Raw genomic sequence first — 26,806 nt, 5'->3', positions numbered from 1 at the left:
TCATTACTAGCAATTTCATCCTGAGCAATATTTTGATCTTTTATAGGGTGGTTTGACTTTCACTGATGTGCATATTCATAAGGAATCTTTACCATTTTTTGCATGGTGATTGCACATTCATGCATCACTGTGTGTAGCTCATTTATTTAAGTTCTGGAGAATTTTTAAGCTGGGGAGCAAAGGTATTTTGCCTTTGTCCAACAGTCAACTCAGCGGAGGCTTTTGAATGTTGCTTAAGGACATGTTTTGTTTTTTCTCTTTACCAACCTTATGATTAGCAGAAGTTCCCAGGCAAATAAGACTGGGTGAGAGAATTTGAAATGTAAATGTTTACCAAGAAATTATATTTTAAAGCAAATACAAAAATTGCAATATATTTGAGTTCTGCTACCAACTTCCTGTGTGGAGGAAGCAATTCAGCAGGAAATCCTGTTGGCACAGAATTTATGACACAGAAACCGTTCATGTGGCTTGCCTCCCTGTCTCAGTCCACCCTGAGGTTGTTCCAAATTCAGCAACTTCTCCTTCCTGACAGGTTGCATGTTCAGTTAAGTGCACTGATGGCAAACCATGGGGATAAGCTCCGAGAGACTAATTGACAGACACCCTCTGGCTGATTTGCTTTGAGAAGCTTTAAAGACACTATGTGTTTAAGTGCTAAGGTAGAAAAGTAGGGTGCCCTCCTTCAGCAGGCAAAAGATCGAGTGCCTATGACGTAAAGAAAAAGAAAGGAGACACCTGTCACCTGAGAACAGGCACCAAACTGGCAAAAGGAAGGGAGTGTCCTAGATAGATGAATGGCTTCAGACTGGGATCATTCTAAACCTGGAGGACAAAGTTCTTCCCTCAGATGCTTGCAAGTCCCATTGAAATAAATGTCGGATGTACATGCATCTGAGCATAAAATTTGGCCTTGGGTGAGGATTGAATACTTCATATGCCTATTTACAGTGTGATTCTGAGTGTTTCACCTTTAGGTCACATGATTCCTATGTACCACAAGTTGGCAGTAATCAGAAATTGCCAGTGTCAAGTGCCTGGTTTGGTGGCTTTTATTGAATTAATTGTTGGGTTCAATCAAATTCCATTGCAGCCACATTCAAGTGCAAAAAACTCCACCACAGTGTGGTGTTAATTAGCACCCTTGTGGCAATTGCAGCAGGGAGGTGAAGGATTAAATAAATGGTCATGAAGACCAGTCTGTCTGTTTATCCACAATAGTGATCCCTTTAGAATACGGTTGTACTTGTTCTGGATGATTAGAGGACTTCAGTTTACGGTGCTGTCAATCTAGCACTCTTTTCTCTTGCTGTTTTAAAGAAAGAAAAAATTAAGTCTGCTGCCATGGAAAGCCAGTTTTTTGGCCCTCTTGAATAAGGGGAGAGATCTGCCTAGGAGAATTTAAATGAGGTATCCACCCTAGTTAACCATATGCAGAAGGGACTGACACAGTTGCAGTAAAGAAATAGGTTCCACTGCCCAGCCAATTCCTGGTGCAGAAATCTGGTAGGCCTCAAAAATCATGTTTTGCATAATAGAGCTTAGTAGGATTGTTTTTGAGAACGACAGGGGAGAAGGATCATGAAAGGAAGATTCTAATATACTTCAGTGAAGTAGAAGCCAGAATTCAGTATTCTGTTGGAGGCTTCCGTACTATATGTTTATGTATACACAAAATATACTATATGACTGTACAAAATTGCCAGCTGTTGTAATTATGTTGCTTACAGCAAACCTTGAAATATACTAAAATTTGACAAATGTTTTCGAAATTTTAAATGACTTCTAGACTTCATATTAAAATAATTCAATTTTTCAGTCCTTTAATCTAAGGGGTTTGTTGAGAAAAGATGTCATTAATTACTTAATGTTTGTAAAGTGCTTTGAATACGAAAATTGCTAGTAAGTGCACATCATTATTTTCAAAGAGACAAGGCTTCCAGATTTGATATAGTGGTATTGTAAAATAAAATAAGGGGTCAGATAACTTGTTCAGTCATTACTAATTGTCTGATGCAGCACTCTTGTACACATGCCAGTAGCCCTTACTTATTAGAGTAATTCATTCAAGTAGAACTATTCCTTGAATGACAGGGTAAAGACAACTCATGTGGGTACGGGTTTGAAAGATCAGGTGGTATATTGGGATTTTTAACCTTTTAATTAAAGTTCAAATAATAAATATGCCTTTGCTGTCATGTATTTTCCTCAAAATTATGCAATAGATCATTTTTAACAATCAGATAAAAACGATTAAAAATTGAAACAGGATACTTTACATTTAGTTGGACTATTAAAATGGATTTTCATCAGTGAATAATCCATTCTTTCTAGATGCTCTTTTAGATACATTCCTTTGTTCCATCTCTGATGTGAAAACGTTACTCTCTATATGAAGATGATGGCAGGACAACCAATTTTAAAAAGGGGTCATTTTCTGCATATTTTTATCTGCGTTGGAACAGCTGGCTGTTGTCTACAGTGGCATTGATTCATACTGTTTACATTTTATCTAGTGGATTTCAGTGAAATAAGAGCTGAGTACTGTGAACTCCAGACCTCTGAGTAGTATCAGAAGCTCTTATTGTGCCTATGTAATCTTTTAATAGACATGCTTGCCAGAACGATTTTTTCCTTAGAAGCTAGAATTAGATAGCACACTTGTCATTTAAATTGCCATTATCTTTGTGGTATTTGCTACTGCCAAGCATGATCTGTTGACCAGTATTGGATAATTTAGAAGCTGTTTAACAAAATAACGTGCTTGTCTGTATAAAATATACAGTGCCATGTGTGCAAAAAAAAAAAAAAAAGAAAAAGGGGGTGTGGGGGGTTGGAGGGGAAGAGAGACTACCCTTCGTGGTGGTGGTAGATTGATCCTGTGAGGAATTCCTGGATTTTGAGGGGTTTATGCATGACTTTACAAATGCTTTGTTGAGCCCATGATATGAATTCCCATAATTTTTGTAAACTACCCCTCTGCCCCTCTTCTCTCTTCATCTCTCTTTCTCACACCTACACACGTAACACATTCTCTAAGAAGTAGGGAGAAGGATTCTAAACACAGTTGTTCATCTGTATCTGCCTTTTTATACAGTGGAGAATTACAAAATATTCTGATCCATTCTATCTCGTTTTTACTGGATAATAAAAGAACCTTTTCATCAAGCTTTGCATTTGTTTAACAAGTATTATTGAAATTCTGCTCAACATGCATCACTGTGTCTTGTCTAGAACTTGAATCGTATTTCATGATTTGATAAAATAAAAGATTGTGAGAGAGACAGCTGTAAACATTCTGCTTGAAAAGATGTGCTCTCTCCGAAAGACCTTTCCATAAGAGCCAAATAACACAAAAAGAGACATTTCATTGTTGACAGATATATATGTGCCTGGTTAGTTTTGTTTCATGTTCATAGTACCTTCAGTGACTGCACCCTTTCGCTGAGAATAATTTTGTATTTCCAGGAAGATTTACTGGTGATTTAAGTTTTATCAAGGTTCCTTGCTTCTAACAGCAAGTAGTACTCATAGTAGCCACTAATATTACTCTTTTTTGTTTTTTCTTTGCATGGGGAAAAATTCCAAGGTAACCATTTTTTAAAATCTTTGTATATTAAGCTTGTCGTATTCTGCTAATATTGGCAACTGAAAAGGATTGTATGCTAGTGGGCACAAAACTGTATTATTAACTTCTCTTTGTGCTTTTATTAATTTAGATAATCTTTTTAAAGACAAACTATTTCTTTAATTGAATTAAGTAGCTTGACAACAGGATGGTAAATGAGGCAGAACATGACATTTTGTAAACTTCTGTAAAATGGTTTTTAGCATCGTGTGGATCACACTATGTCTACTTAGTAAAGCGGAGCATGCAAATTAGATTTCTGCCATGTGTACTTCAGTTTGTAATTAAATAGGAATAAGTAGTGGGGAAAGTTTCTTTACAAACTTATTCTATGGACTCAATGATAGATATGGCACAAAGAAATGCATGCTACCATTAAAAATCCCCATTAACTTACTTTTAGCCTTACTTGAAACTGTAAACATGATCTTAGAAGAGCAGATTTATTTTATTATTTCAGATGTAATGAATACACTCACCTGAACTTTGAGCAAGTAAAACGTGCAACAGGCATATGTTTGCCATGAAAACTGTTTATAAGTTGAGTGTTCAGTATGACAGAAACCTTGTTCTTTTTCTCATTAAGTATTTTTCTCCTTTCCATTGTAGGAAAGAAATCTGATTAACATATATAAACGCAAATGAGTCAGAGGTAGCATATGCTTCAGTTGGTAATAGGCTGTTACTTGTGTTAATGTTTAGATTGTGCTTGCAGTCACAGCCCCAGTACTGTATAGGTCCTTGACAATAGCTTAGTGGTTTGAGCATTGGCCTGCTTAAATCCAGGGTTGTGAGCTCAATCCTTGAGGGGGCCATTTAGGGTTTTGGGCCAAAAATTGGGGATTGGTCCTGCTTTGAGCAGGGGTTGGACTAGATAACCTCCTGAGGTCCCTTCCAACCCTGATATTCTATCTATCAGCTAGCACTGTGCTTCCTTAGACAGCATGTCATCCATGACAGGGTTAGCCTTGAAGCAATTAGCAAAAACAACAAGGAAAGTTGATTTTTGTTTTGTTTTGATTTGCAGTCTAACAAAATAGTTTGCGCATGGTACTGTAAAGCTGTTTCATCCAGGCAGCAGATTGAATGGAAATTGATTAGTAAAGCAGTGTGTTCAAAACATTAATGGCGAGAAGTGCACCTGAGATATAAAGTTGCTAGTGACAATAGTAATTATTGACAGAGTAGCATACTTACTTGTAAAATGCTTTGAAATGATGCAAAACCCTGGTCTTTCAAATTTCCATCCTGTATCAGTTTATCAGGAGTTATCTCCTGAATGTGAATGTATTTCAGTCCTAAGTCACTGCACCTGTTGCCAAGAGGTATTTATTCCAATCATTCACCAAAAGCACAGAGCGTTATTGCTTGACATTTTATAGCACTGGAAAAAAAGCTATCTTTTCAAAATCATTTATTCAGAGAGGAGAAAATGGAGCAAAATAGTTCATTTTACCTTAAGCACTGCTATTTGGCAGTGTTCACATTTGCACGGCTCAAAGCTGCAATATTGATTTTTCACTCACAAGGCCTCCCACTAGTTCTTTCTTCAATTGTCAGGGTTGCAAGATGGATTGAATTACACTTTGTTTCTTGAAATGCTTATTTTTTCTTTGTTGCTAGAAAAAGATTATAAACGAAGCTTAGAATAAAGATCACATCAGCTTTGTCACAGGACTTTTAATTTTTTTGTTTACTGCTTTCTGTATGGCGATTGTGTTGTAAAAATTCCATAGAGGGACGTCCCTGTCTAACACACTGCTTTACTGCCTTCTCTCTCTGCAGAGTAGCATCCTACAATATAATCTGAGCGTCCTCTGTTACCCAGTGAGTGACCTGACGTTAGCTTGTCTATTATTTTGAAATGTGAGCCCCAATATAGAGCAATGCATGTAGGGAATGGGGAGGTGAAATCTAGGTCAATGTACAATTGATGATACTTAAATCAATTGCCACTTCCCTTAGATATAAGATTTGCAGTTAGCTAACCTCAGTACAGTATTTGCAGGATTCAGTATATTTCCTGTTGCAAATATAAATGAGGGTAACGATCTGTATTCATCATAGATAATGTAGCATGGTTTTCAGTACCATCCCTGTAACGATAGAAGTGTCTGACCTGATGCTGCAAACACGGAGTGACTTATTGTGCTCAGTCAGCCACACTATGTCAGCTAACCTCCCTCAGAAGCACCCTCGGCCCTTCTAACACTCCTCTGCAAACTGCCAGGACGCCACAGGAAAAAGCCGGCAGCAGAAGCAGAATTAAGTAATTCCCTATTTTGTGCTGGATGACTTCGTTCTTCAGAATCACAGAATGCATCGGCAGCATTATTGCTAGTCCTGGCATGGCTGGGGCCATGGTGCTAAAGTGTATATACTTTGGATCAAAATATGTTGACTGTAATTGAATCACACTCGTGTATCAGAAGAGAACATGCATGACCTTCTGGTTTTATCTTGGCCCATTGTGACTGGATTTAGCAAAGATCTAATATTATTGTTTGATGCTATGCATCATACATTCTGTCAAACATAGGGGCATGAGTTTTGGATGATATGAAAGTTTAATTTGGAGTTTCTTTGTTTTAAAGTGTACCATTCTTTCTTCTGTTTTTAATAAATATTAAAATGTATGAGTGTAAACTGACTGTGCTTACAGATTGACATGATTAAAAGAAACAAGTCTTTTGGAGATCTTACAGCTCATCATCTCAATACAATGGGAGTTTTAATCCACAGATTACTAACACAATAGGAAGGGTGCTTCTCTAGTCCATATAAAATACTACTGCCAAGATCACTTTCTCGCCCGTCAATTTGACCATCTTTCTTTTTTTAAAGATTTAAAGAAATCTTTCCATTGGCTTCTCCTTCTCCACCTCATCATATTCAATATTATTGTCCTTTCCTTTAAAGCTCCACATAATTCTGCCCATCTGTACTTATTTGGCCTTGTCCTTTTTGTCACCTCTTGTCTCTTCTGTTCCTCCAGTTACTCCACTATCCTCCAATTTGCCCCCAGTCATCTCTGTGCTTTCTTCCATTCTGCACAGAACACTCTTCCACAAAGATCCACAAAGCCACTACTTTTTCTGCTTTTGATTCCCTTCTAAAGACATACTTCTGGTACCATGATTATAAGAAACCAGTATGTATGTGACTTGAGAATATTCTCTTTCATACCCCCATCCAAACGCCCCAAAATGGCACATGCTACACCACCTGCTCTTTGTCTGTTTGTCTTCATTTTAATTTTAGCTATGTATTATTGTTACAATGTATTTATTATAAACTCTATGGTGCAGAAACTGGGCATTCTTTGTGTTTGGTTGGAAAACACATAACACAGTGTGAGAGCTCCTGTAAATAAATAATAATTATGCCGATCATATTAATACAATATACCAGTGGTGGCCAAACCGTGTCTCTTTTATAGTGGAAGTGCGGCTCTCAGAGCCCCTTACGCTGTCTCTCTTCCTCCGCCTATTTGGTCACCCCGGTAATATGCTATATTTAAAGTAGACTATACCAAATGGTTCACATGCTGTGTTGCATGTGTGTAATAAATGTATGAACCAAAAATCTTTCTGAACACATAATGACTGTATGTGTGTAATAATGACTGTATGTGTATATTATTCCAAATGTTTTGCTTATGGAAGGGAGAAAAATGTTTGTTTTTAAATGTATAGAGTACCAAAGATGGGTAAATATTGAAATACCTAACCCTTTAGTGTATGCCAGAAATCTTTATGGAATCTTAACTATAACAGTGCTAGAGTGTGTTACTAGTTTTACAAGAACGCTGGGGGGAAAAAAATCTCTGGTGCTGTTGAAAAGTATCTACTTTTTTAAAGAAGTTGTTATTTAGTCTTATCACATCATCTAACGTATCACACAATTTAATATGATGACGGGTTCAAATTTTGTGTCAGGGAGACAAAGCAATCTGGTCTATGTCAAATCTTGTATGTATAGCACAGTGGTTCTCAAACTTTTATACTGATGACCCCTTTCACATAGCATGACTCTGAGTGCAACCCACCTTATAAATTAAAAACACTTTTTAATATATTTAACCATTATAAATGCTGGAGGCAAAGCGGGGTTTGGGGTGGAGGCTGACAGCTCGTGACCCCCCATGTAATAAGTTGAGGGGTCCCGATTCCCAGTTCGAGAACCCCTGGTATAGCAGAATATAGCTACTTTATGCTAGCACTCTACATTGACTGCATAAAGAACTGATGTAAAGGACAAAAGGTTTCCCATTGAATTAGCTAGTCCTAGGTTTTGGTGCCCAGACAATTGCATGTTACTTCAAAACTCTCAATGGAATGATTTGCTTTAAGGAATTCTCTCAGACAGAAGAAGATTTCAGATTTTTTTTTTTTTTTTTTTGGGTAAAAACAAGGATTTCCCCAAATTAATGAAGGATTTTTTGGGGAGGAAAGGGGGTGAATTTTCCTGATTGGATGCAGGAACTTTTCAGCACACTTCTGCAGAAATTACTTACATACTTATTCATAAGTGCTCTTACTCAAGTAATGTGCTATTAGTTTATGCAAAATGGCATAGGTAGGTACGCTAAAATGTCATGGGGGCCACCTTTGGGACATGGAACATCCCTGGGAAAGGAAAAGCTGCATTTCAAAGAGAGAGGAGAGGTACAAAGGGTGAGAACCGAGATTGAGGCAATGCTTTTCCCTCACATTGTTTAGCTGTGACTCTCATCATCTCTGCCTGCTCCTCACTCTTACAGACTGCTTGTCAGGCTGGGATCTGAGTAGCTAGATAGGGGGCAAAGTGGCTGCCTGGCAAGGTGCTAATCATAAGGCCCTCTTGCCATCCCAAAGACCATTATCACCAGGGAACCCACACCTGAGGCCACACCTCCGTCCTATCACCAAATGCACACCCACTGCTCCAGTCAGGCACCCCCCTCACCACTCAGCCAGTTGCCCCAAGCACACAGCGCCAGCACGGCCACCCCCCCACCCCCCATCTTGGGTCAGAGCCAGAGGTCAGAAGCCAAATACCCAAGCCCAGGGTGAGCCAGAGACATGGTCGAGAAGCAGAGCCGGGGGTCAGAGCCAAGGGTGTCCAGGATGGATAAAGGCAGGAGCAGGCATGGGCTGGAAGCAAGCAGGAGTAGGCACAAGAGCAGGCTGGGCCGGAGCAGACATGGGAGCAGGAATCAGGATCAAGCACAGTTGCAGTGTGGGATGTGTTGTGCTGGCTGCTGCTGGGTCAAGTAGTAGTTTAGCTCCATCCGTTCACCAATCAGTACTTGCAGTCAATCAGCCTCAGCTGTGCCCCAGTGTTGATAGTAGACTGACCTCGCTGCAGCTGGCTCCCTGACGCTGGCAGTCTCACCCAATCAGTTGCCTTTGCCACTGCCCACTACACACTCAGCTGCACCAAGCACTTCCCCTTACTGGAACTCCCACCGAATCAACTTCTTCATCTACTCCAGGGGTTCTCAAAATGGGGGTCGGGACCCCTCAGGGGGTCGTGAGGTTATTACATGGAGGATCGTGAGCTGCCAGCCTCCACCCTAAGGTCCTGCCTCTGAAAACTTGGCAGTTATGTGAGTTGGTTGTGAGAAGAATTCTCCCCTGTTGTTTAGCTCAGTTTTCTGCAAATGTGCAATAAAAAAGCAGCAGCACATTGATTTACACTGTAAAAACAGTAGCTTTTCAGTGTAAAGGGCTGAAAACTTAACTTTGTAATATTTTTTTAAATTAAAGCTCAGAATGTGCGGAATCCAGAAGAAATCACCAGATGATTTTGAAATTCTGAAAATATTTCTTCACTCTGTGATTTTCTCTTATGCCTGGCAATACCTCATTACTGTATTTATCTTGCACACTGCCTGCAAAAGGCAGACCCTGGACCAATTCAGTGTGAATTTAGATCTTTGGAAAACATTCAGATATTTTTAAAGATGTTTTGTAATTAGGCTAATATGATTACAATTCCAAAAGCTATGTTCTGTGAATGTGATAAAAAACATCTGTAATGGGTTGTGTTACTTTCCTCTCCTTGAGCATGGGACAGAAAGTGTAACATCCATGCATATGCCAGAAAGTGTTTTCCTTTTGTCAGTTTTTTCTCATTGTTCTAATTTGATTCCTTTTTTATTTTTATTTTTTTAAGGTTTCAGCCGAGCAGCATTACCATTTGGTTTAGTTAGGAGGGAACTGTCTTGTGAGGGCTACTCCATTGACCTTCGGTGTCCAGGAAGTGATGTTATTATGATAGAGAGCGCTAATTATGGACGGACAGATGACAAGATTTGTGATGCCGACCCTTTCCAGATGGAAAACACAGAATGCTTCCTCCCAGATGCCTACAAAATTATGACACAAAGGTAAAAATGCATTTACTGTTTTTTCCAAAAGTGTACCGCACGATTAATTTACTCATTGTATATGTACTGATTTACATTTTCTCTTATGGAAAAATTATTCAAATATCCTTCTAATTTTTATCTAGTAATATTACAAAGAAATTGAAGCTAGCTATCAGCAAATCTTTCTGAGTTCCTTTTATAGTCTCTGTGATAAAAGTGAGAAATCAGGCAGGTGACTGCAAGGAGAATGAAACATTTCACTTCTTTGAAGTGTCACTGTATCCTCATCTTTCAGGAGGTCAAACTGTACTCAAAAAGTATTCAAATGGCTGCTGCATGTTTAAGCAGTTTCTAAATGCTATCAATACAATCAATAGCTGACCCTCTGCTCACCTACAAAACATATCAAACTAAAACAACTGTACAGTCAGGTCAGTTCTTTGGAAAGGGTGTAAGCATTGTCCTCTTGGAGGACAAAACTGCTTTCTGACTGTCTTGCTCAGCAGTTATTACTATCACTCCAGCGTTCAGCCCTGTTAGTTTCAGGGTATGAGATGTAGCACCAATAAAAGGGACTCACTGTAAAAAAGCTTCACAGAAATTGCATCTGCACTGAAGATTTACAGAAATTCTCCTGCCATGGCCTAATATTTGTGTAGATCAGCCAGTGCTAACAATTGTGGAAGTACTAGTGTAGATTGTTCATGGGCATGTTTACCATCCTGTCATCATCAGAGACTGGATAGAGACCTTCTGGAAAAAAACTCCCTTGTAAGTGCTCAAGTGATATCTTCATATGATTAGCTTTGTCCGTTTTTGTTATAAAATGCAAAAAATCATGTCTTTTCAAATAGTCTCATTTTAACAGACAAATGAGTGGGAATTGGTGAAGATTGATGGTTTTCCCCACTTCAAAAAACCCCCACCACTCATTATTCTCGGGGGGGGGGGCTAAAAAAAGGTGGAGAGAAACAGTAAACCTCTGAGATTTATGAAGTCAAGTGAATAGTATTTCTTCTATGCTTTTTTCATTAATTATATTTTCTTATGCTATAAAAAGGCATGTTTTCTGTAAGTAAAGCCTAAAAGCAATAATCGTGTCTCCAGTCTACTATGATACTCTTTATCCTCCCTTCTATACCAGTACACATTCACCAATTTATTTTGTATTTCAGTACCTAGCCTATTATGAAGTTTTTCCAGAGTTTTATTTCCATTCTTTTCAACCATTTTGATGTTACTAACTGTAACAACAGCCTTCATAGACATAGAATTAGGGTAGCAATCTCGATCTTAAATTTTAAATGCTAGAAGGGTATTAAGGAATTTGAGATTATGTTTCAGCTGATGGCTTTTGTGTTTGCGGTCAGTAGTGGAAGGACTCTGTAGCTAATCCTGGCCAAGTTAATGGAAAGGTTCCAGAACTTCTCTGAATCAGTTTGGATTGTCTTTTTGTGGTTCTAGTTCATTGTTGTTAAATAGATCAAGCCAGATTTCCACTGAGACTGCAGCAGCAGTATCATCAGCCTGAGCGTCATCTGTCAAGTCCCTTCGAAACCACTTTCAGTTGCTTTGTAAGTGTAGTGCTTCTCTGTAGAGTTCCTTGTTGTGTAAAACACATGTTGTGTTTTGATCAAAGTCTTCTTTATGCTCAGCACATGTTTCAGGATTGTGGCAGTTGGATGCAACTATAAACAAGCAGTCTTCATAAGAGTTTCACCAGAGTGTCATTAGGAAGCTAGGACATTAGTTTTTCCATCAGTGCGCATGAAGCTTATGGTGGTTGCAGAAGTATTTTTGAATTTTCATGATCTGCAGAACTGGGCTAGGTGTTACTTTATATCTCAACTGGAAAAAATCGTGTGCTTCATATGTCAGAGGTTTAGATTATTTGCATCTGAGAAGTTGTAATCTTTTTCAGTTTTTTAAAATTCTCTTTTTGTTATCTAAGCAAATGGCCAAGACCATGTGTCACACTTTTCTCTAGTTTCTTGGCAGACATTTCTAGACTTTTTGAGTTTAATGTTTTATGGTTTTCTTTTTCAGAGACTCAATGACATTTAGTAGGAATGCACTTTCCTTCTGTCTTCCAATATTTTCTTAACATTGCTCTCAATTTGTTCTATATAAAAAGAAGGTTGCAACTTTCTTATCAAGTATTTGAAATCTTTATCTTTCATTTGTTTATCATACCATAACCAGTGATTGATCTTAGTTATTTTGGGGGGTGAATTGATGCTGGTCCTGAATAAAATGTATTTTGAAGAGGTGTTATATGTCCTGAAACAGGCACTTGTTTTTATTGCAGCTGTATTTCAATAACAACAGTGGTATAGAGGATCATCAGACTCATCAGTGTACTGCTCTCTCAGTAGAAAAAAGCTTAATTCATTTGTACATTTGCTCACGAAGAAAGCATTATTTGGTGCTTTTTGAGATGAGTATTAATCCTTTCCATCTCACTACTTAAGAGCTCCTGACAATGTTTTCTTTTTACTTCAGAAGAATGATCTGTTTCCATTATTACTTCAATCCACTCAGTTACTTATTGCTGCCTTCAATTTTTTGGCAAGTCATATAAATTCATAGAGTGATGTTTAGTAATTACTAAATGCTACCCATGTGTTTGCAGTATTGCTCAGCAGCTTTAGCATTCACTACAAACCTAAGAAACACTCTAATGAAAACTTAAGATTGAAAAATAAGATGAGCTAACCAATTTAGTAGAGAACTGTGATATCAGAAGCCATGCCCACTTTCTAGAAGCTTGTAGATTCTGGCAAACCAAATCTCTCTTAAAATTTACAGATCCACCATCTCCTTCAGCATCCAGTGTTAGTTGATACTACCCACTGGACATGGTCATCTCTTTCCACTTACTTGTTTCTTTTCTTCTCTATGTTTCTTGGTAGTTCTTAACTTTCTTATTTTTTTCCTAATAGGCCTATCTTAGAACATTGATGTTCTCATCACTTTGCTTTTAACTTAAAGTATTTTTTATTCACGGATTGAAATTAGATCCCAGTGACTATAGTATAAAATCTTTCACATATATGTTACGGTAGAACCTCACAGTTACGAATATCTTGGGAACGGAGGTTGTTGGTGATTCTGAAATGTTTGTAACCCTGAACTAAATGTTATGGTTATTCATTCAAAAGTTTACAACTGAACATTGGCTTCATACAGCTTTGAAATTTTACTATGCAAAAGAAAAATGCAACTTTTGGCCATCTTAATTTAGATGAAACAAGCACAGAAACAGTTTCCTTATCTTGTCAATTTTTAAAAAACTTTCTCTTTATTTTTTTAGTAGTTTACATTTAACACAATATTTGCTCTCTGTGTGCGTGTGTGGTCTCTGCTGCTGCCTGAGTGAGTACTTATGGTTCCAAATGAGGTTTGTGGTTGAGCAGTCAGTTTCAGTATGTTCATGTAAATAGAAGTTCAAAAAATTAGCTTAAAAAAGGGAGGCAAAACCTGGCAGCACTTCCCTTCCCCCCATGCTCTCAGCCCTACACACACACACAAAACCTGATGGGGTTCCCAGGGTATGGTGTGGAGGTGTGGTAGGAACTGTATTTCCCACAGTTCTAGGTTTGGTCAGTTTCATATAGTTATGTGTTAGCTGTTTGTTCCTTTCTTTTTTTTTTTTTTCTCGTAATGTAACATTGTTTCTAAAATATGTGTTAGTGAATGAGCAGTATAATCGCCTAGCAATAGTTTCAAGCCATGTGGGATTTTTATGTGTAAAAACAATCTGGATGAGTTGATACTTATTAACTATACAATACCTCCCCTAGGGAGAAATTTACTATTTTTCCCATATTTTTTTCTTTAAAAAAAAAAATGAAATAAAAAGGTTAGACACATAAGGAGCCTGAGGACAAGAACTTCCTTGCTTGTGAGGAGTCCTGAGTGCAGCTGTAGCTAGTAACTCTTGTGAGACTTTGAAGTTGACATTACTAGCTAATATTGTTCTTTGTAGACAAATTGGTGGCTTGAAAATTAACTTTTAAAAAAAAATCCACTTAGAAGCCAGTTTTAGAAGAATGAAAATGGTTTGTCTGAGTTATTTTCAAACTGCCTGTTCACCTATGAAGACTTTCTGCCTGCAGTGTCAACTTCAAAGCCTAGCTTTACAGACACTGAGAAACTGAAGATGATCACTACCAATTTCTGTTGAGGCAGGCACTGAAGATTTTATGGCTTCTGCATGCTTTTTCAGTTTTTATAACTTTAAATAATAACATTTAAAATATTTGTGTATATATATGTATATATGTTTTAAAATGAGACATTCTATAATAAGCCAAATAACATTCAAATGTGTGTGGTTGCTAGGAGAGCCACGTTTTTCTGGATGCTGAGGGCACTTTGTTTCCAAGTATGGATAGAATACAACAAAATAAGCCTTTTATGTTTGGTAATTCTTTCTGGATAATATTAGACAGTCGATGTGAATTTTCCCACATATATTTTAAAACAGAATTCCTAGAAGATGATACATACAAGCACTAAGCAAAACCCTGATGAATATTAATAACAGAGATTTGTGTGGTGCCAATATAATACAAGTGGTTCACTTTCTGTTGGCATGCATATTCCAAGAACCACATGGCTTTCTTCAAAATTTTGGATCGTCGAGGAGGTAAAATTTCTGCATTGGTGAGTGGTTAGAAGAAAGCTGCCAGTCAGGACCTCTGGGCTCCAGGCCGATCTCTACAACTGACTTGATCTAAGTCATTTAACCATTTTGTGACGTGGTAGAACTAATATGAAATGAAACTAATGGGCTTAAAAGAAAATTTGTTATATGACTCTGGATCACACAGAACTGATAGTTCATTTAAAAAGGCAAAAAAACGTTTGAGTGCCTAAAAAGTATTAATGGACAGCAAAAGTAACACTAGCTTTCTAAATCAAATGCAGTGTCCTTAACAATAAAGGTTATAACATCTTTATTCTACAAACAGCTGCATGGATCTTTGAAGATGAGATCTGTAGGGCTCAATGGGTAGTGATCAATGGCTCCATGTCTAGTTGGCAGCCGGTATCAAGCGGAGTGCCCCAAGGGTCGGTCCTGGGGCCGGTTTTGTTCAATATCTTCATTAATGATCTGGAGGATGGCGTGGATCGCACCCTCAGCAGGTTTGCAGATGACACTAAACTGGGAGGAAAGGTATAGGCTGAAGGGTAGGGTTAGGATACAGAGGGACCAAGACAAATTAGAGGATTGGGCCAAAAGAAATCTGATGAGGTTCAACGAGGACAAGTGCAGAGTCCTGCACTTAGGATGGAAGAATCCCATGCACCGCTACAGACTAGGGACCAAATGGCTAGGCAGCAGTTCTGCAGAAAAGGTTACAGTGGATGAGAAGCTGGATATGAGTCAGCAGTGTGCCCTTGTTGCCAAGAAGGCCAATGGCATTTTGGGCTGTGTAAGTAGGGGTAGGGGCATTGTCAACAGATCAAGGGACGTGATCGTTCCCCTCTATTTTACATTGTTGAGGCCTCATCTGGAGTACTGTGTCCAGTTTTGGGACCCACACTACAAGAAGGATGTGGAAAAATTGGAAAACGTCCGGCGGAGGGCAACAAAAATGATTAGGGGACTGGAACACATGAGTTATGAGGAGAGGCTGAGGGAACTGGGATTGTTTAGTCTGTGGAAGAGAAGAATCAGGGGGGATTTGATAGCTGCTTTCAGCTACCTGAAAGGGGGTTCCAAAGAGGATGGATCGAGACTGCTCTCAGTGGTAGCAGATGACAGAACAAGGAGTAATGGTCTCAAGTAGCAGGGGGGGAGGTTTAGGTTGGATATTAGGAAAAACTTTTTCACTAAGAGGGTGGTGAAGCACTGGAATGCGTTACCTAGGGAGGTGGTGGAATCTCCTTCCTTTGAAGTTTTAAAGGTCAGGCTTGACAAATCCCTGGCTGGGATGATTTAGTTGGGGATTGGTACTGCTTTGAGCAGGGGGTTGGACTATATGACCTCCTGAGGTCCCTACCAACCCTGATATTCTACGATCTGGTCTGTATTGTGCCATGAAGAACATAGTTTCAAATAGGCCTTTGAAAGAAGAAAAAATAACAAATGATCAGAAAACTGTACGAACGTTGCAATTTGGGAATGCACCAAATGAAAGGGTATTTATCACACCACCATAATAGCCTGTCCATTTTTTAAAAAGTGGTAATAGAAAAGGTATCCAGATTATTTTTGAACTGCAACAAAAAAGTGAGAGTTTCCTTTGTTAATAATATTGGACTCCCTGGGCCAGACTCTCATTTACATCAAGACGCCCCATACACAACTCTGGCAATGTAAACGGGCCTTAAGGTAAATTCCATTTAATCTCACCTATCATTCCTTTATATTGCCAGAGTGGTGTAAATGGACTGTGCCATTAATAAGAATCTGTGCCAATGTGGTTTATCTTCATAATGATTCAGAAAAGTATGCAATCCCCCTCCCCAAAAAACATCAGGCAGAGAAAGTTGTATCATCCTTAGCTAAATGTGCTCTCTGGGTGACCTTTTTCACTCTTAAAAACACATGCGAACACATACACATATACAACAATTAGCCCACACTGGAATACCTTTGTAAATGAAAGAAGTTTAGATAAAATTATTTTTCTTAAAATAACATTTCAGTGAGTCTACTAATAAATGTGTGCAAGTAAATTATATGTGACTCACTTGCAAATGTGTGTTGGGAAACTAACACAAAATAAACTAAGGGCTTGCCTACACAGCCCCACAGTTCACACAGCACAGGTGTGAGTTGAAGTGAGCACTAGCATGCTGCAAAGTAACTCACTCCTCGTGGATGCTGTTGGCCCAAAGTAAGAGGTATCTAGTAAAGTTCATGTTATCGAAGTCTTCTTTCAAAGAGGACTATGTTAATGTGAACTGGGTACTTTTTAGTTCGCTCCAGTAGCAACCCCACAGAAGAGTTACTATGCAGTATGTTCGTGCGTGCTGCGATTCACACCCCCATAGTCTGAACTGAGAGGCCGTGTAGACATAGCCGGAGAGTGTTCTTTAAAAAAGAGTGGATTCTAGCATTTAACTAAATAATTGTCACAAGAGAGAGCTAGTTTCCTTACTCTGAAAAAAACATTGATTGTATCCTCAGTAAAGTTCCACAGAAGGTGGGGAAATTGTGGAAATACCACTTGAAAGATGTAGTTTTTATAAGAGGAAATGGGAATGAGCCCCAGAGCCATCTCTTTCTCTCTCACACAACTTTTGGAAGCCCTGCCTACAAGTAAGTGGCTGTACTGTTGTGGTGAAGAGGGTTTGGATGGAGCAAGAGAAAGCCAGATGAAAAGCCACTGATGCTGAGGAGCCAGGGAGTAGTGCAGATTCTATGCCTCCATGCAGATGCCCTGGTCCTCCGTGGATATCCTGATATCTGTGGGGAAATCTTTAAATAAGGACAAATTGTAGGAAACTTTGGGTTGAAACTTCCTGAGCTTTGTGTCCGTTACACTGTTTTTCTCCTCATGAGTGCTAGATAGCTGTGATTGTATTTTGTTTATTTAACAGCACTGAAATTTGTTTTAGAAAAATGCACAAAGAATCCTATGGGTTTGTTTTCCAGGTGACAGATAAGAAGAGTAGATGTACATAAGGTACAGGTCAAATTAGGGACCTTCCCCTCTTTCAAAAATCCTTCTTTATAAAATGTTACTACAGAAAAGTAGGAGAATAGGGGACACAAAAGCTGTGCTAAAGGAAGAAATTCTTTAATACAATTATTGTTTTACTACCTTCATGCATATTACCCTTCCTCTGCAAGATAGCACACAAATATGATGGAAAATGGTAACTCATTTGCAGAGGAAAGAGAGAGCGGGAAAGAGAGATGTTCAATCTTTTCCTAACAATGCAATGATTTTTTACATTCCACATATCAGTGTGTGTGATATATCATTGAAAGAAAAAAATTAAATACCCTTCCACTCAGAAGACACATCCTGCAAGTGCTGCTATATGTTCCTTGCTTGTCAGGTCTACAAAAGAAACAGTGGCATATCAGATTATCTCCTTTCAAGTGAAAACAAGCCAGGTTCTTTCGAATTGAAATGAAATAAATCTTTCCCTGGACTCCAGTCTTAGATGGAGGGAGTTTCATTCGCCAATTCCTGTTGATTAATCTCATCGGAATGAAACACTTCAGCTTCTTAAGCCCTGTCTGCACCAGTGGAACGCAAAACTGGTTTCAGAACCAGGTTCGCATATTGAATGTTCTGCCAGAGTAAACCATTTTAGAGCATCTCAACCTAACTCCCTCTGACAGGTCTCAGGCTTGATTCTGTGACCAGGTGTAGCCTGGCTTCAAAACTACATTCCTTAATGTAGTTTAAAACTATTATAATGGGCAACACTTCATAGTCAACTCCTCATCTGTAGAAGGTGTTGCGTTGTTGAGGATGAAGCATCTCTCTTTTGGGGATCTGTCAGGCATAGACAAGGACTCCTCAGACCCTTGCTGCTGTTTGTGCTTTTATATGAATACTGTAGCTATTCCTTTTGTGGATGAGGGCTGCCTTTGTTAAAGATATTCAGTAGTGCAACGTGTCTCATAGTATGATGTAACCTGCGTTTTTCTGTTTCTGTTCCCTGGGTAGTTTGGATATTTGCTCTCATTTTTATATCCAAAAAGTAGTAATTTTCATCACTGTATATCAGATATCAATTTGGATGACTACTGCCCTGATTGCACGTGCATCAAAGCTGCCATTGTAAATGACCGAGTATAAAATATACGGTCTGTATTTTGCTTTGGCATGTCATTGGTGTTCAGTACCAGATTGCTGATAACTTCTTCACAACTTCTTTACCATACGTTTATCAAAGCCATCCAGTCCCTTTTAGACTGCTATTTAAAAATTGCTCACATAAAAGCAGATGTACAGTCATAAGCCCTGATGCTGCAAACAGTCACCCACATGAGTATATTTATTCAAGTGGATGTTAAAGGGCTCCTCATACTTAAATTGGGTTTCTGACCATAGCCAATGCTGTGTGGCTCTGTGGATTTTGCTTTTCTTCTGTGTATGAGGCTCAATAGTGAATTATGACTCAGGTAAAAGGAAAAAAACAGAAGCCATACAATGACCCAAGTGCACAATCTCTTTTTTATGAATGAAGCTATTCATCATAGAGTGGTATAGCACTGAATATTTATGAGTCACACCAAAATCTTTAGTCCACTGAATATGCTGCGTTAGTAGAGGAAAAAGCAGTCATGCCCATGGGATGATAAAAAACCTTACTTGACAGTGTTCATTTTTGCTACCATTAATTTTAAATTAAAAACTGGTAAGCTTGGTTTATTCATTTAAGAAAGAACAATATTTGTATAGCTGTAATGGTTCAGATCATTCTCTCACAGTATCTTTTAACAGTCTAGATACAAAAAGCCTCAGTTTATTAAGTCTGAAAAACAGTCGGGTGAAGTGAGACAACTATCAGTGTAAATTTATTCACTTTGTGATGTGTTCTGTAGTTGTTTTCTGCAGCATGTGATTTGAAGATTGATCTCTGGCATTGTAATTGTCTTAAGAAATGGACAGTCTGCGAAAGTAACAACTTTTCCTAAACTTATGAGAATAGGCTACCTATTTGGGAAACTTCAGTAAGAATGAATTTGACTTAAAATTAAATTGGGATACATTATTAAACTGCTTATAGATATTTTATTTTGTAATATGGGATCTTTTATTTAAGCTGTCTTTATTTCCTGTCACTAACAAAAGTTGTGATCAAATTTTTTCCTTGTATCACTGTATGTTTTTATTTGGTAGATTGGTGTATATGTGTTTTGGGGCATATTTTTATATCACTCTGTGCAGTATATTCATTTGCAGTATTTATGCACACATTATATGAGAAGTATGTTTCAGATTCTATCGCTTTATTACAGATTTAGGGCCCCGTCCAGCATTCCTGTAGTGAGTTCACTAATGTATGTAAAATCTCTTATGCAGATTGTATCACTTACTATACATATTGTTATGATTAAGTTATTTAGCCACATTATTTGGTGGATTAATGACAGTGAGAACTTGGCTGAGACAACATTTATTTTACCCCCAATGCATTGAATTTTTAGCTTTCCATTCATTATTTTAGATAATTTGTATACTTTCTGTTCACTTGGTGACTTTCTGGTCCAGCCCTGAGATGTTCTCATTGATAATTTATATTCTCATATATTTAATAGATAAAAAGAACATGTTTATAAATAGCTAAGGCAATTTTTGGGTCATAAAATATCACTATAAGAGAATAAGACCGTTTATTTTTATATTTCCATGAACAGTTTGGTTAGATTCACTACAGTACTAGTCAAAACAGCTAAATTATCTGATAAATTGATTTAGGATTTTTATACATGTGTTCACATAGACATTTATCTCAACATTTGCTGAGGCGACCTTTATTAAGCTATGATGACTGCTGAATAGGAAATGTAACCAAGGTTTTTTTTATTCAAATATAATTTAAATATTCATCAAAGAGGAGTTATGCTTGAAACTGCCAGAGACTATTAACATCAAAAAATATAATTAACTGCACTGGGTATCATGAAGCAGAGTTAGCCAAATAGCCGAGAGGTCTAATTGCTCTCGAGCTTGAGAAGCAATGGTTTTATTTTATACCGTTGCTGTGGAATTAATAGTAATGTGGTTTCCTGTGTGAAGCAATTAAAAGTGGCCTGTTAAGATTCATTGCGCTATAGGAAATCTGTTGAATATCACTTAGTAAGCAGGATTGACATGTTTAAAAAAAAAAAGTACATGAAGATGAGTATTGATAGGGCGAGTGTAGATCTTAAATTAACAGAGATTAGTGTGAATTGAACAATATGTTTAAGTAGAATTATGAGAACTTTTTAGTGTTATGAAATTAGTGCTGGCAGTGACGTCATCTAAAAAGCTTTCAGTGTTAATAATGCTGTTATTTACTGCTATAGAATTTAGAAGAATTATTACAGTAAGAGAATTTAGCTGGGAGGAGAAGAAAAGAAAGAAAAACAAGGATTTAGAAGTTAAAAAGTGGCTACAGTGTAATGTAGAAATGTACTCATTTCACATTCTGGAAGTTTATTTCTTCTACTACTATTTCCCCTACTTAAAGAGCACTCTAATCTTTGTATTACAATTAAGCTTTCTAGTTCAATGCAATAAGAAAACATCTTTTATTGAACCCCATAGATCTTGCATTTGCCCAAGCTATATAGTCTTAAATTGGGCAGACATTCTGATGGCATTTTGACATTAATGAGGTTACTGAAGTGAAAAAGTTTAAGGGCCAAAGCTATGGGCAACAGTATGATGTTACAGAATTTCTTTTTTTTTTTTTTTAATAATGAAGTTGCAACTAATTACTTAATAAATTGTCCATGATTACTAAAAGACATAGTAATTCCAGTCTTTATCCTTTTTTTTATGTAGTATAGACCAATGATACACCACCACCCCCTCCAAATCTGGACCCACAAATTAAATTGGAGCCACAAAGTGTTCTTTTATGAAATGTAATAACCTTGAATATACTAAATGTATATATAAATTATTAAATTTACAGTGAAATCTGACTTTTTAGGGTGTTTGTAGAAGATTAAAAATATCTCAATGCTAAAACAAAACTAAAAATCCTAACTAGAACTTCAGTTTCGTATAAAGATTTGCTGTCTGTGTCATACATTATTTAACATGCTCACCCTGTTTATATCAGTGACATAAGAGTGCATGCTAGTTTCTCAGAAGAGTACTGTCTTTGCCGCATCACAGCACACTGCTTTGTACTCCCAGACTTGCACATGGTGTTAGCAGATATTTAAAGCACTTCAACCTAACATTTTATAGGTCATGATGAACTGAGCCTATAAAACAAGTTACTGCTATGAAGTTAATGCAGTCTTAGAGTGTAGCATAGACTGAATATGTTACTCAGTACTCTGTGTAATATTTTTAGTTTGCTTGGGAAATATCAAAGAGGGGAATTCTTATCTCATATACATTTGCAGTGTCAAATCTGTTTCATAACACAACTATGGTACAGAATCCTGCACTTCAAATTTACTATCTGCAGTCATATATTTTTTCAAGTTTGTCACTAAAATATGCAGTTATACCTACAATTTTGATTTCTTAATACATACATAGTCTCTAAAAACCTTAAAAGATGAATTAGGGATTAAAAAAAGCATTTCTTTGAACAAATGTAGGGGATATTATAATCTCAGACCTTTGCTAGATGCAACAAGAACCCTGTGTCCCTGCCCAAACTCTCTTAGTTTAAACATCTTGCAATGAGAGACCTTAATATTTATTAAAATCATATAATATCTCATCTGACAAGATATGTACTTTTTCCTTGTGCAAAAGCTTCCATATTAAATTATTGGTGATAGTCTGTGCAATTAAGATCCTTTAACCTTATTGTTCATTACGTCCAATACTTCCAACGTTCTCTTTCTGACTTTTAGCTGAAGGGACAGTGATTTTGAAAATGTATTTAATCTAAGCGTTTTATCAGCACTGTGAAACTATTGGTTCATCATAAATCAAACTGTGTTCCCTAACCCCGGGATTTGTATGAGACTGTGTTTCTGTTTAACAACAAGCCATGTTGGACTCAATTATTTTCTCATTTAAGAGTTCTCTACCAGTTCTCTACCCATCATCTTTCTGATGTTAACTTCATTTCTTATACACGGTGAACTCAGCTGTACTATTATGCTTTCAAAGCTGTAGGTGTTTTCTTATCTAAAATGTAGCAGCACAGATAATGCCTTCAGTGTATTATTCTAGTGCCAGCATCACAGATGGGTATGAAAACCGTCATTTACTTTGTATATTTAGCTTTCTTAGATAATTTCACTGCCTTTGTGACAGATATAGCAAAAGGACACCTCCTGGAGTCGCATTTAAAAAAGAGCACTTTGTTAATATGCTGTAGACAGAATACATATGAGTTAGTGTTCAGTTATCATGAATGCCATCAGCAGTGCCTTGTTGCTTTTTTATCAGCCACTTCCTGCTGTCAGCTCAATTCTAATTTCAATAGAAAAGGATTTGCATTAAATGTAATGCAGTATTATACACAGCTAACATGGGGGTTTTAATTGTGCAAACACATGAGACTCCTGCAGTGGTAGGTAGTTTGATACAAGGATTAGATTATGACTATTTCTGTCACAATTAAAGATTAGCTCCAAGTTGATAGAGATGAGCTAGAGAATTTTCTCATGCATTTCTTATGCAGGTGAGCCTGCTTGATTTGGTATGTAAAAATCACAAGACACCCATTTCTGCAAATGTAAAAGCAAACAAACAAAAATCCACCCTACTTCATTGGGTTAAGACTGGGCACACTAGGATTCAGAAAAAACAGTTTAAACAAGTAATTTAATCTGAACTGCAGATCAAAAAAAAAGGGGGGGGGGAAGGTAGCACTATCTTTCTTGAGTTAGAAGAGTGGGAAGATACCTTTGCTGAGGAAGTTCTGTACCTGGAAGCCTTGTGAGCTTTCCAGATGATAATTAGATTCAGACATCATTGTGGATAATGAATAACTGTGCTTTTGTGACAGGCTTTCCTCTCTGAATAAAAGAAAGTACTTGTAGTAAGGACTTTGAGATACATTTTAATGAAAATGACACCACTGTTACGGAGTTGATTAAAGACCCTACAAGAGACAGCACTTCTGTCTCAAGTTTTAAACCATATTGGGACAAGAAATCAGCAAATGAAATCAAGGGGCTCTAATTTTGTTTTTAGTCATCAGCTCAACATATATACCTACACAGCCATAAAACCCAGAGCGAAACGTGAAGAGACGGTTTAAAAAAGGACTATGCTATGTTGATGTCAGATTGCAGTCTAATGAGAACCTTTCAAAAAGTAAAATAAAAGGAAGTGATGAAATTAGTTATCTTGGGGCGTAAGATTTCAACTCTTGCTATGCATTTTGCCTCTGGGGGTCTGTTCAGTTGCACACATGAATCGCTGCCATAACCCTGTGGAATCAGCAGATACCTAGTGATGGCACAGTGCCTTTGTTGATGAAAATCATAACCAAAAAGGGGTTGTTCCCCAGGGCAGGTTTACTGAAAACAATTTATTCTTTTTCACCCAGTAAAACTCATCGTACATGCAGGTTCTTTTGCATTATTACAAATTCTAATCCTCTGAGTGGGTAATTAACGGACCAGAAAAGCCATTTGTGGAAAGGAAGAGCCATAAGGGTGAAAAATATTTCTCCACTGAACGATCTTTAAGGAGTAAATAATTAGAAGAGCGAGAGGTTTGGGATGACCAACCTAAATCTGAGCATAATTAGGAGGAGTACAGTCTGAAAATTGAATCACTTGGTATGTGCAACAATTCTTATATCATAAGACTAATTAAATATTTAAAAGCCAAAATACTTCCACTATTTGAAGAAAAATAACCTGCCACAAAAGGGTCGCTAACTTCGCAGATAATTAGCAAGGGTTATGGGGGGAAGAATATCATAGATTGGCTCCAAGGTTCCTTTGCAAGGTCATATCTTATTATGCTGTATCTTTTATATGTTCTGGTAACAAGTTTCTTGCTAATTTAATCTAACTAGGGCATCCCATCGCGATTTTCCATTTCCCTTGTTAAAAATGTGATCATTTCTCTATGTGCAAACTGCAGTAGGTGAACATTTTTATACATAATTGCTCCTAATTGATACAGGTCAAAATATTTTTTTTAATTATTCAAGAGGAAGTTTTGAAATTATGAACACAATATTGATGTTTAAAGACCAGTTAGGGTTTTTTTTAATTTTGGAATTATGCTCTTCTCTCCACTGTATAGTGAGACCTGGTGACCCTGTGAATTCAGCCTGGTCTCAGTGGCCTGCTCTGTACATAAATAAGGCTTACTGTCCTACTAAAACTAACCTAAATTTGTGTTGAGTATGCAGTTCTGCAAACGAGAATTGTGCTAGATTAATAAGACCCTGAGTGAATCAAACCTAATTTGCACTAAACTGACCCAAATGTCCAGTCAAATTGTAAGAAATTATCAAAGTGCATGAAGTATCAGAAGTTGTATTAACAAATAACCATTATAACTTTAAAATTGCTTATATTAGTAATTAAGGGGAATTTTGGGGGCAATATTAAGATGCATTAAAGATCTATACAAGTTAACTTGTAGAATAAATCTATGCATACTTTCATAATTCATGGTACAATATATATTACTCAGAGAATCACATTGAAGCGAATAGGAAGCAATCTTAAATTGTAAAACTTTTAACCACATTATGAAAATGGTAAATGCCAGCCCATGGATAAAAAAGAATTACAGGGTGCAGAAATTAAAATAATTTAATTTAATTTAATTTAATAATTTAATTTAATTAAAATAAAATAATTTTTACTATCATCTGGTGCTTTTTATCTTTGTGTGTTCATTACAGCACTATGCATGAGAGAGAGAAATCGGGGTTAGGTTTTTTCCCTTCCCTCCACTTTTTGTATTTTGTACTATAGTGTTGCATGTTAGAAATTAACATTAGAATGTGATGTGACTGCAGTAGCACCAAATCCTCTTCTGAAACCTGCATAGCTTCCGAAAGACAATGCCTGCACCTAAAACTGTGCCGCTTTTTGTGAGACTCCTGGTAAGCATTAGCCTGAATATCTGCACATCTACACCCAAGTAGAGGTGTTTCTCTAAAAAAACAGCTTACTTGCGCCATTAAGCAGAGGAAAAGAGTTGGAAAAAAAGATGGGGAGAAAAATTATCCAGTACCTGTGGGGAAGGGCAAATGAGGATAATCTGTGTCACTTATTCAAATACTTTGGTAATACTTAGCTTACATAGTTAGATAAACACACCTGTGTGTTATTTACTCCTTTTCAGTGGTGAAGTGGTTTACTTGGGTGCTTTGTACAGGGCGTCTGTTAATCAAGGTCTGCTTATGCTTAGGATTGTCCTTTACGAAACTTACACTGCCATTCTCCCTTTGCTGTGCTCTCACTTGCAACAAATAAACATGTATGTGTTTTTATTTCAGCCCCCCAACCCCAGCCAGAAATGCAGCGGAAATCCTATTTAGTACATAGCTGATTTCTTCTTTATGCTGTCACACTTCCCTTTTTTTGTTTGCATGCACAGCTCGAATTCATTGCAAGAATTTAGCCTTCTAAAATAAAGGAGACATGGTCTACTTCAGATCATTCTTCGTCTGAGGACTAGAAACTATTTTATTTTATATTAGATTTATAAATAATACCTAAAATTATTATACGTAAAAGATATTTTAAAAAAAAGGAATTATTTTATTTTGCGTTCTTTGTATACCTAACTACACTTTGTGTATAGTTAGTTTCACTGTATCTCCTGTATAGAGCATAGCCAGTTAGAACATTATTGTCCCCTGTTTTAGTAGGTCTTTTCCACAGCAAAAAGGGAGAGAGAAGCGTTTTTTAAAAATAGGAAAATGTGTTTGTAAAACCACAAAATTGGCAGAGAAACTAGGGACAAATGTAATACCTGAAAACCCTTTTAACTCATGTTTTAATTGACTTGATATCAAGTTTATGGTGTTCCTATAATATTGGCATTCACGTCAATAAAGAGAGCACTAAAATAGGAACGAATAGTAGCAAGAGTAATCTATTTGATAAATTATCTGTGAGTAATTAAGAATAGTTTAAAGTTTCCCCTTTCTAACATTTGGCTGCTTTGAAATTTGAAAACATTGAATACTAAAAAGCAGCTGGGTCAACACGTTAAAAATTGTTAAAAGTGTGA

The 26,806-nt window shown here is 37.2% G+C and overlaps 1 protein-coding gene across 1 annotated transcript in view; it reads left to right on the top strand.

Annotated features, from left to right (window-relative positions):
- Positions 1-26,806, top strand: part of ADGRL2 (adhesion G protein-coupled receptor L2) — a 159,098-nt gene that overhangs the window by 56,457 nt on the left and 75,835 nt on the right. The window contains exon 2 of the mRNA XM_077823776.1: positions 9,788-10,001. Within this exon, the coding sequence (XP_077679902.1) occupies positions 9,788-10,001 (214 nt within the window). The remainder of the gene's footprint in view (positions 1-9,787; positions 10,002-26,806) is intronic.

The sequence above is a fragment of the Eretmochelys imbricata genome, chromosome 8 (genome assembly GCF_965152235.1).
Source record: "Eretmochelys imbricata isolate rEreImb1 chromosome 8, rEreImb1.hap1, whole genome shotgun sequence".
NCBI classification, from domain to species: Eukaryota; Metazoa; Chordata; order Testudines; family Cheloniidae; genus Eretmochelys; species Eretmochelys imbricata.
This window is presented reverse-complemented; position numbering and strand designations above follow the sequence as displayed.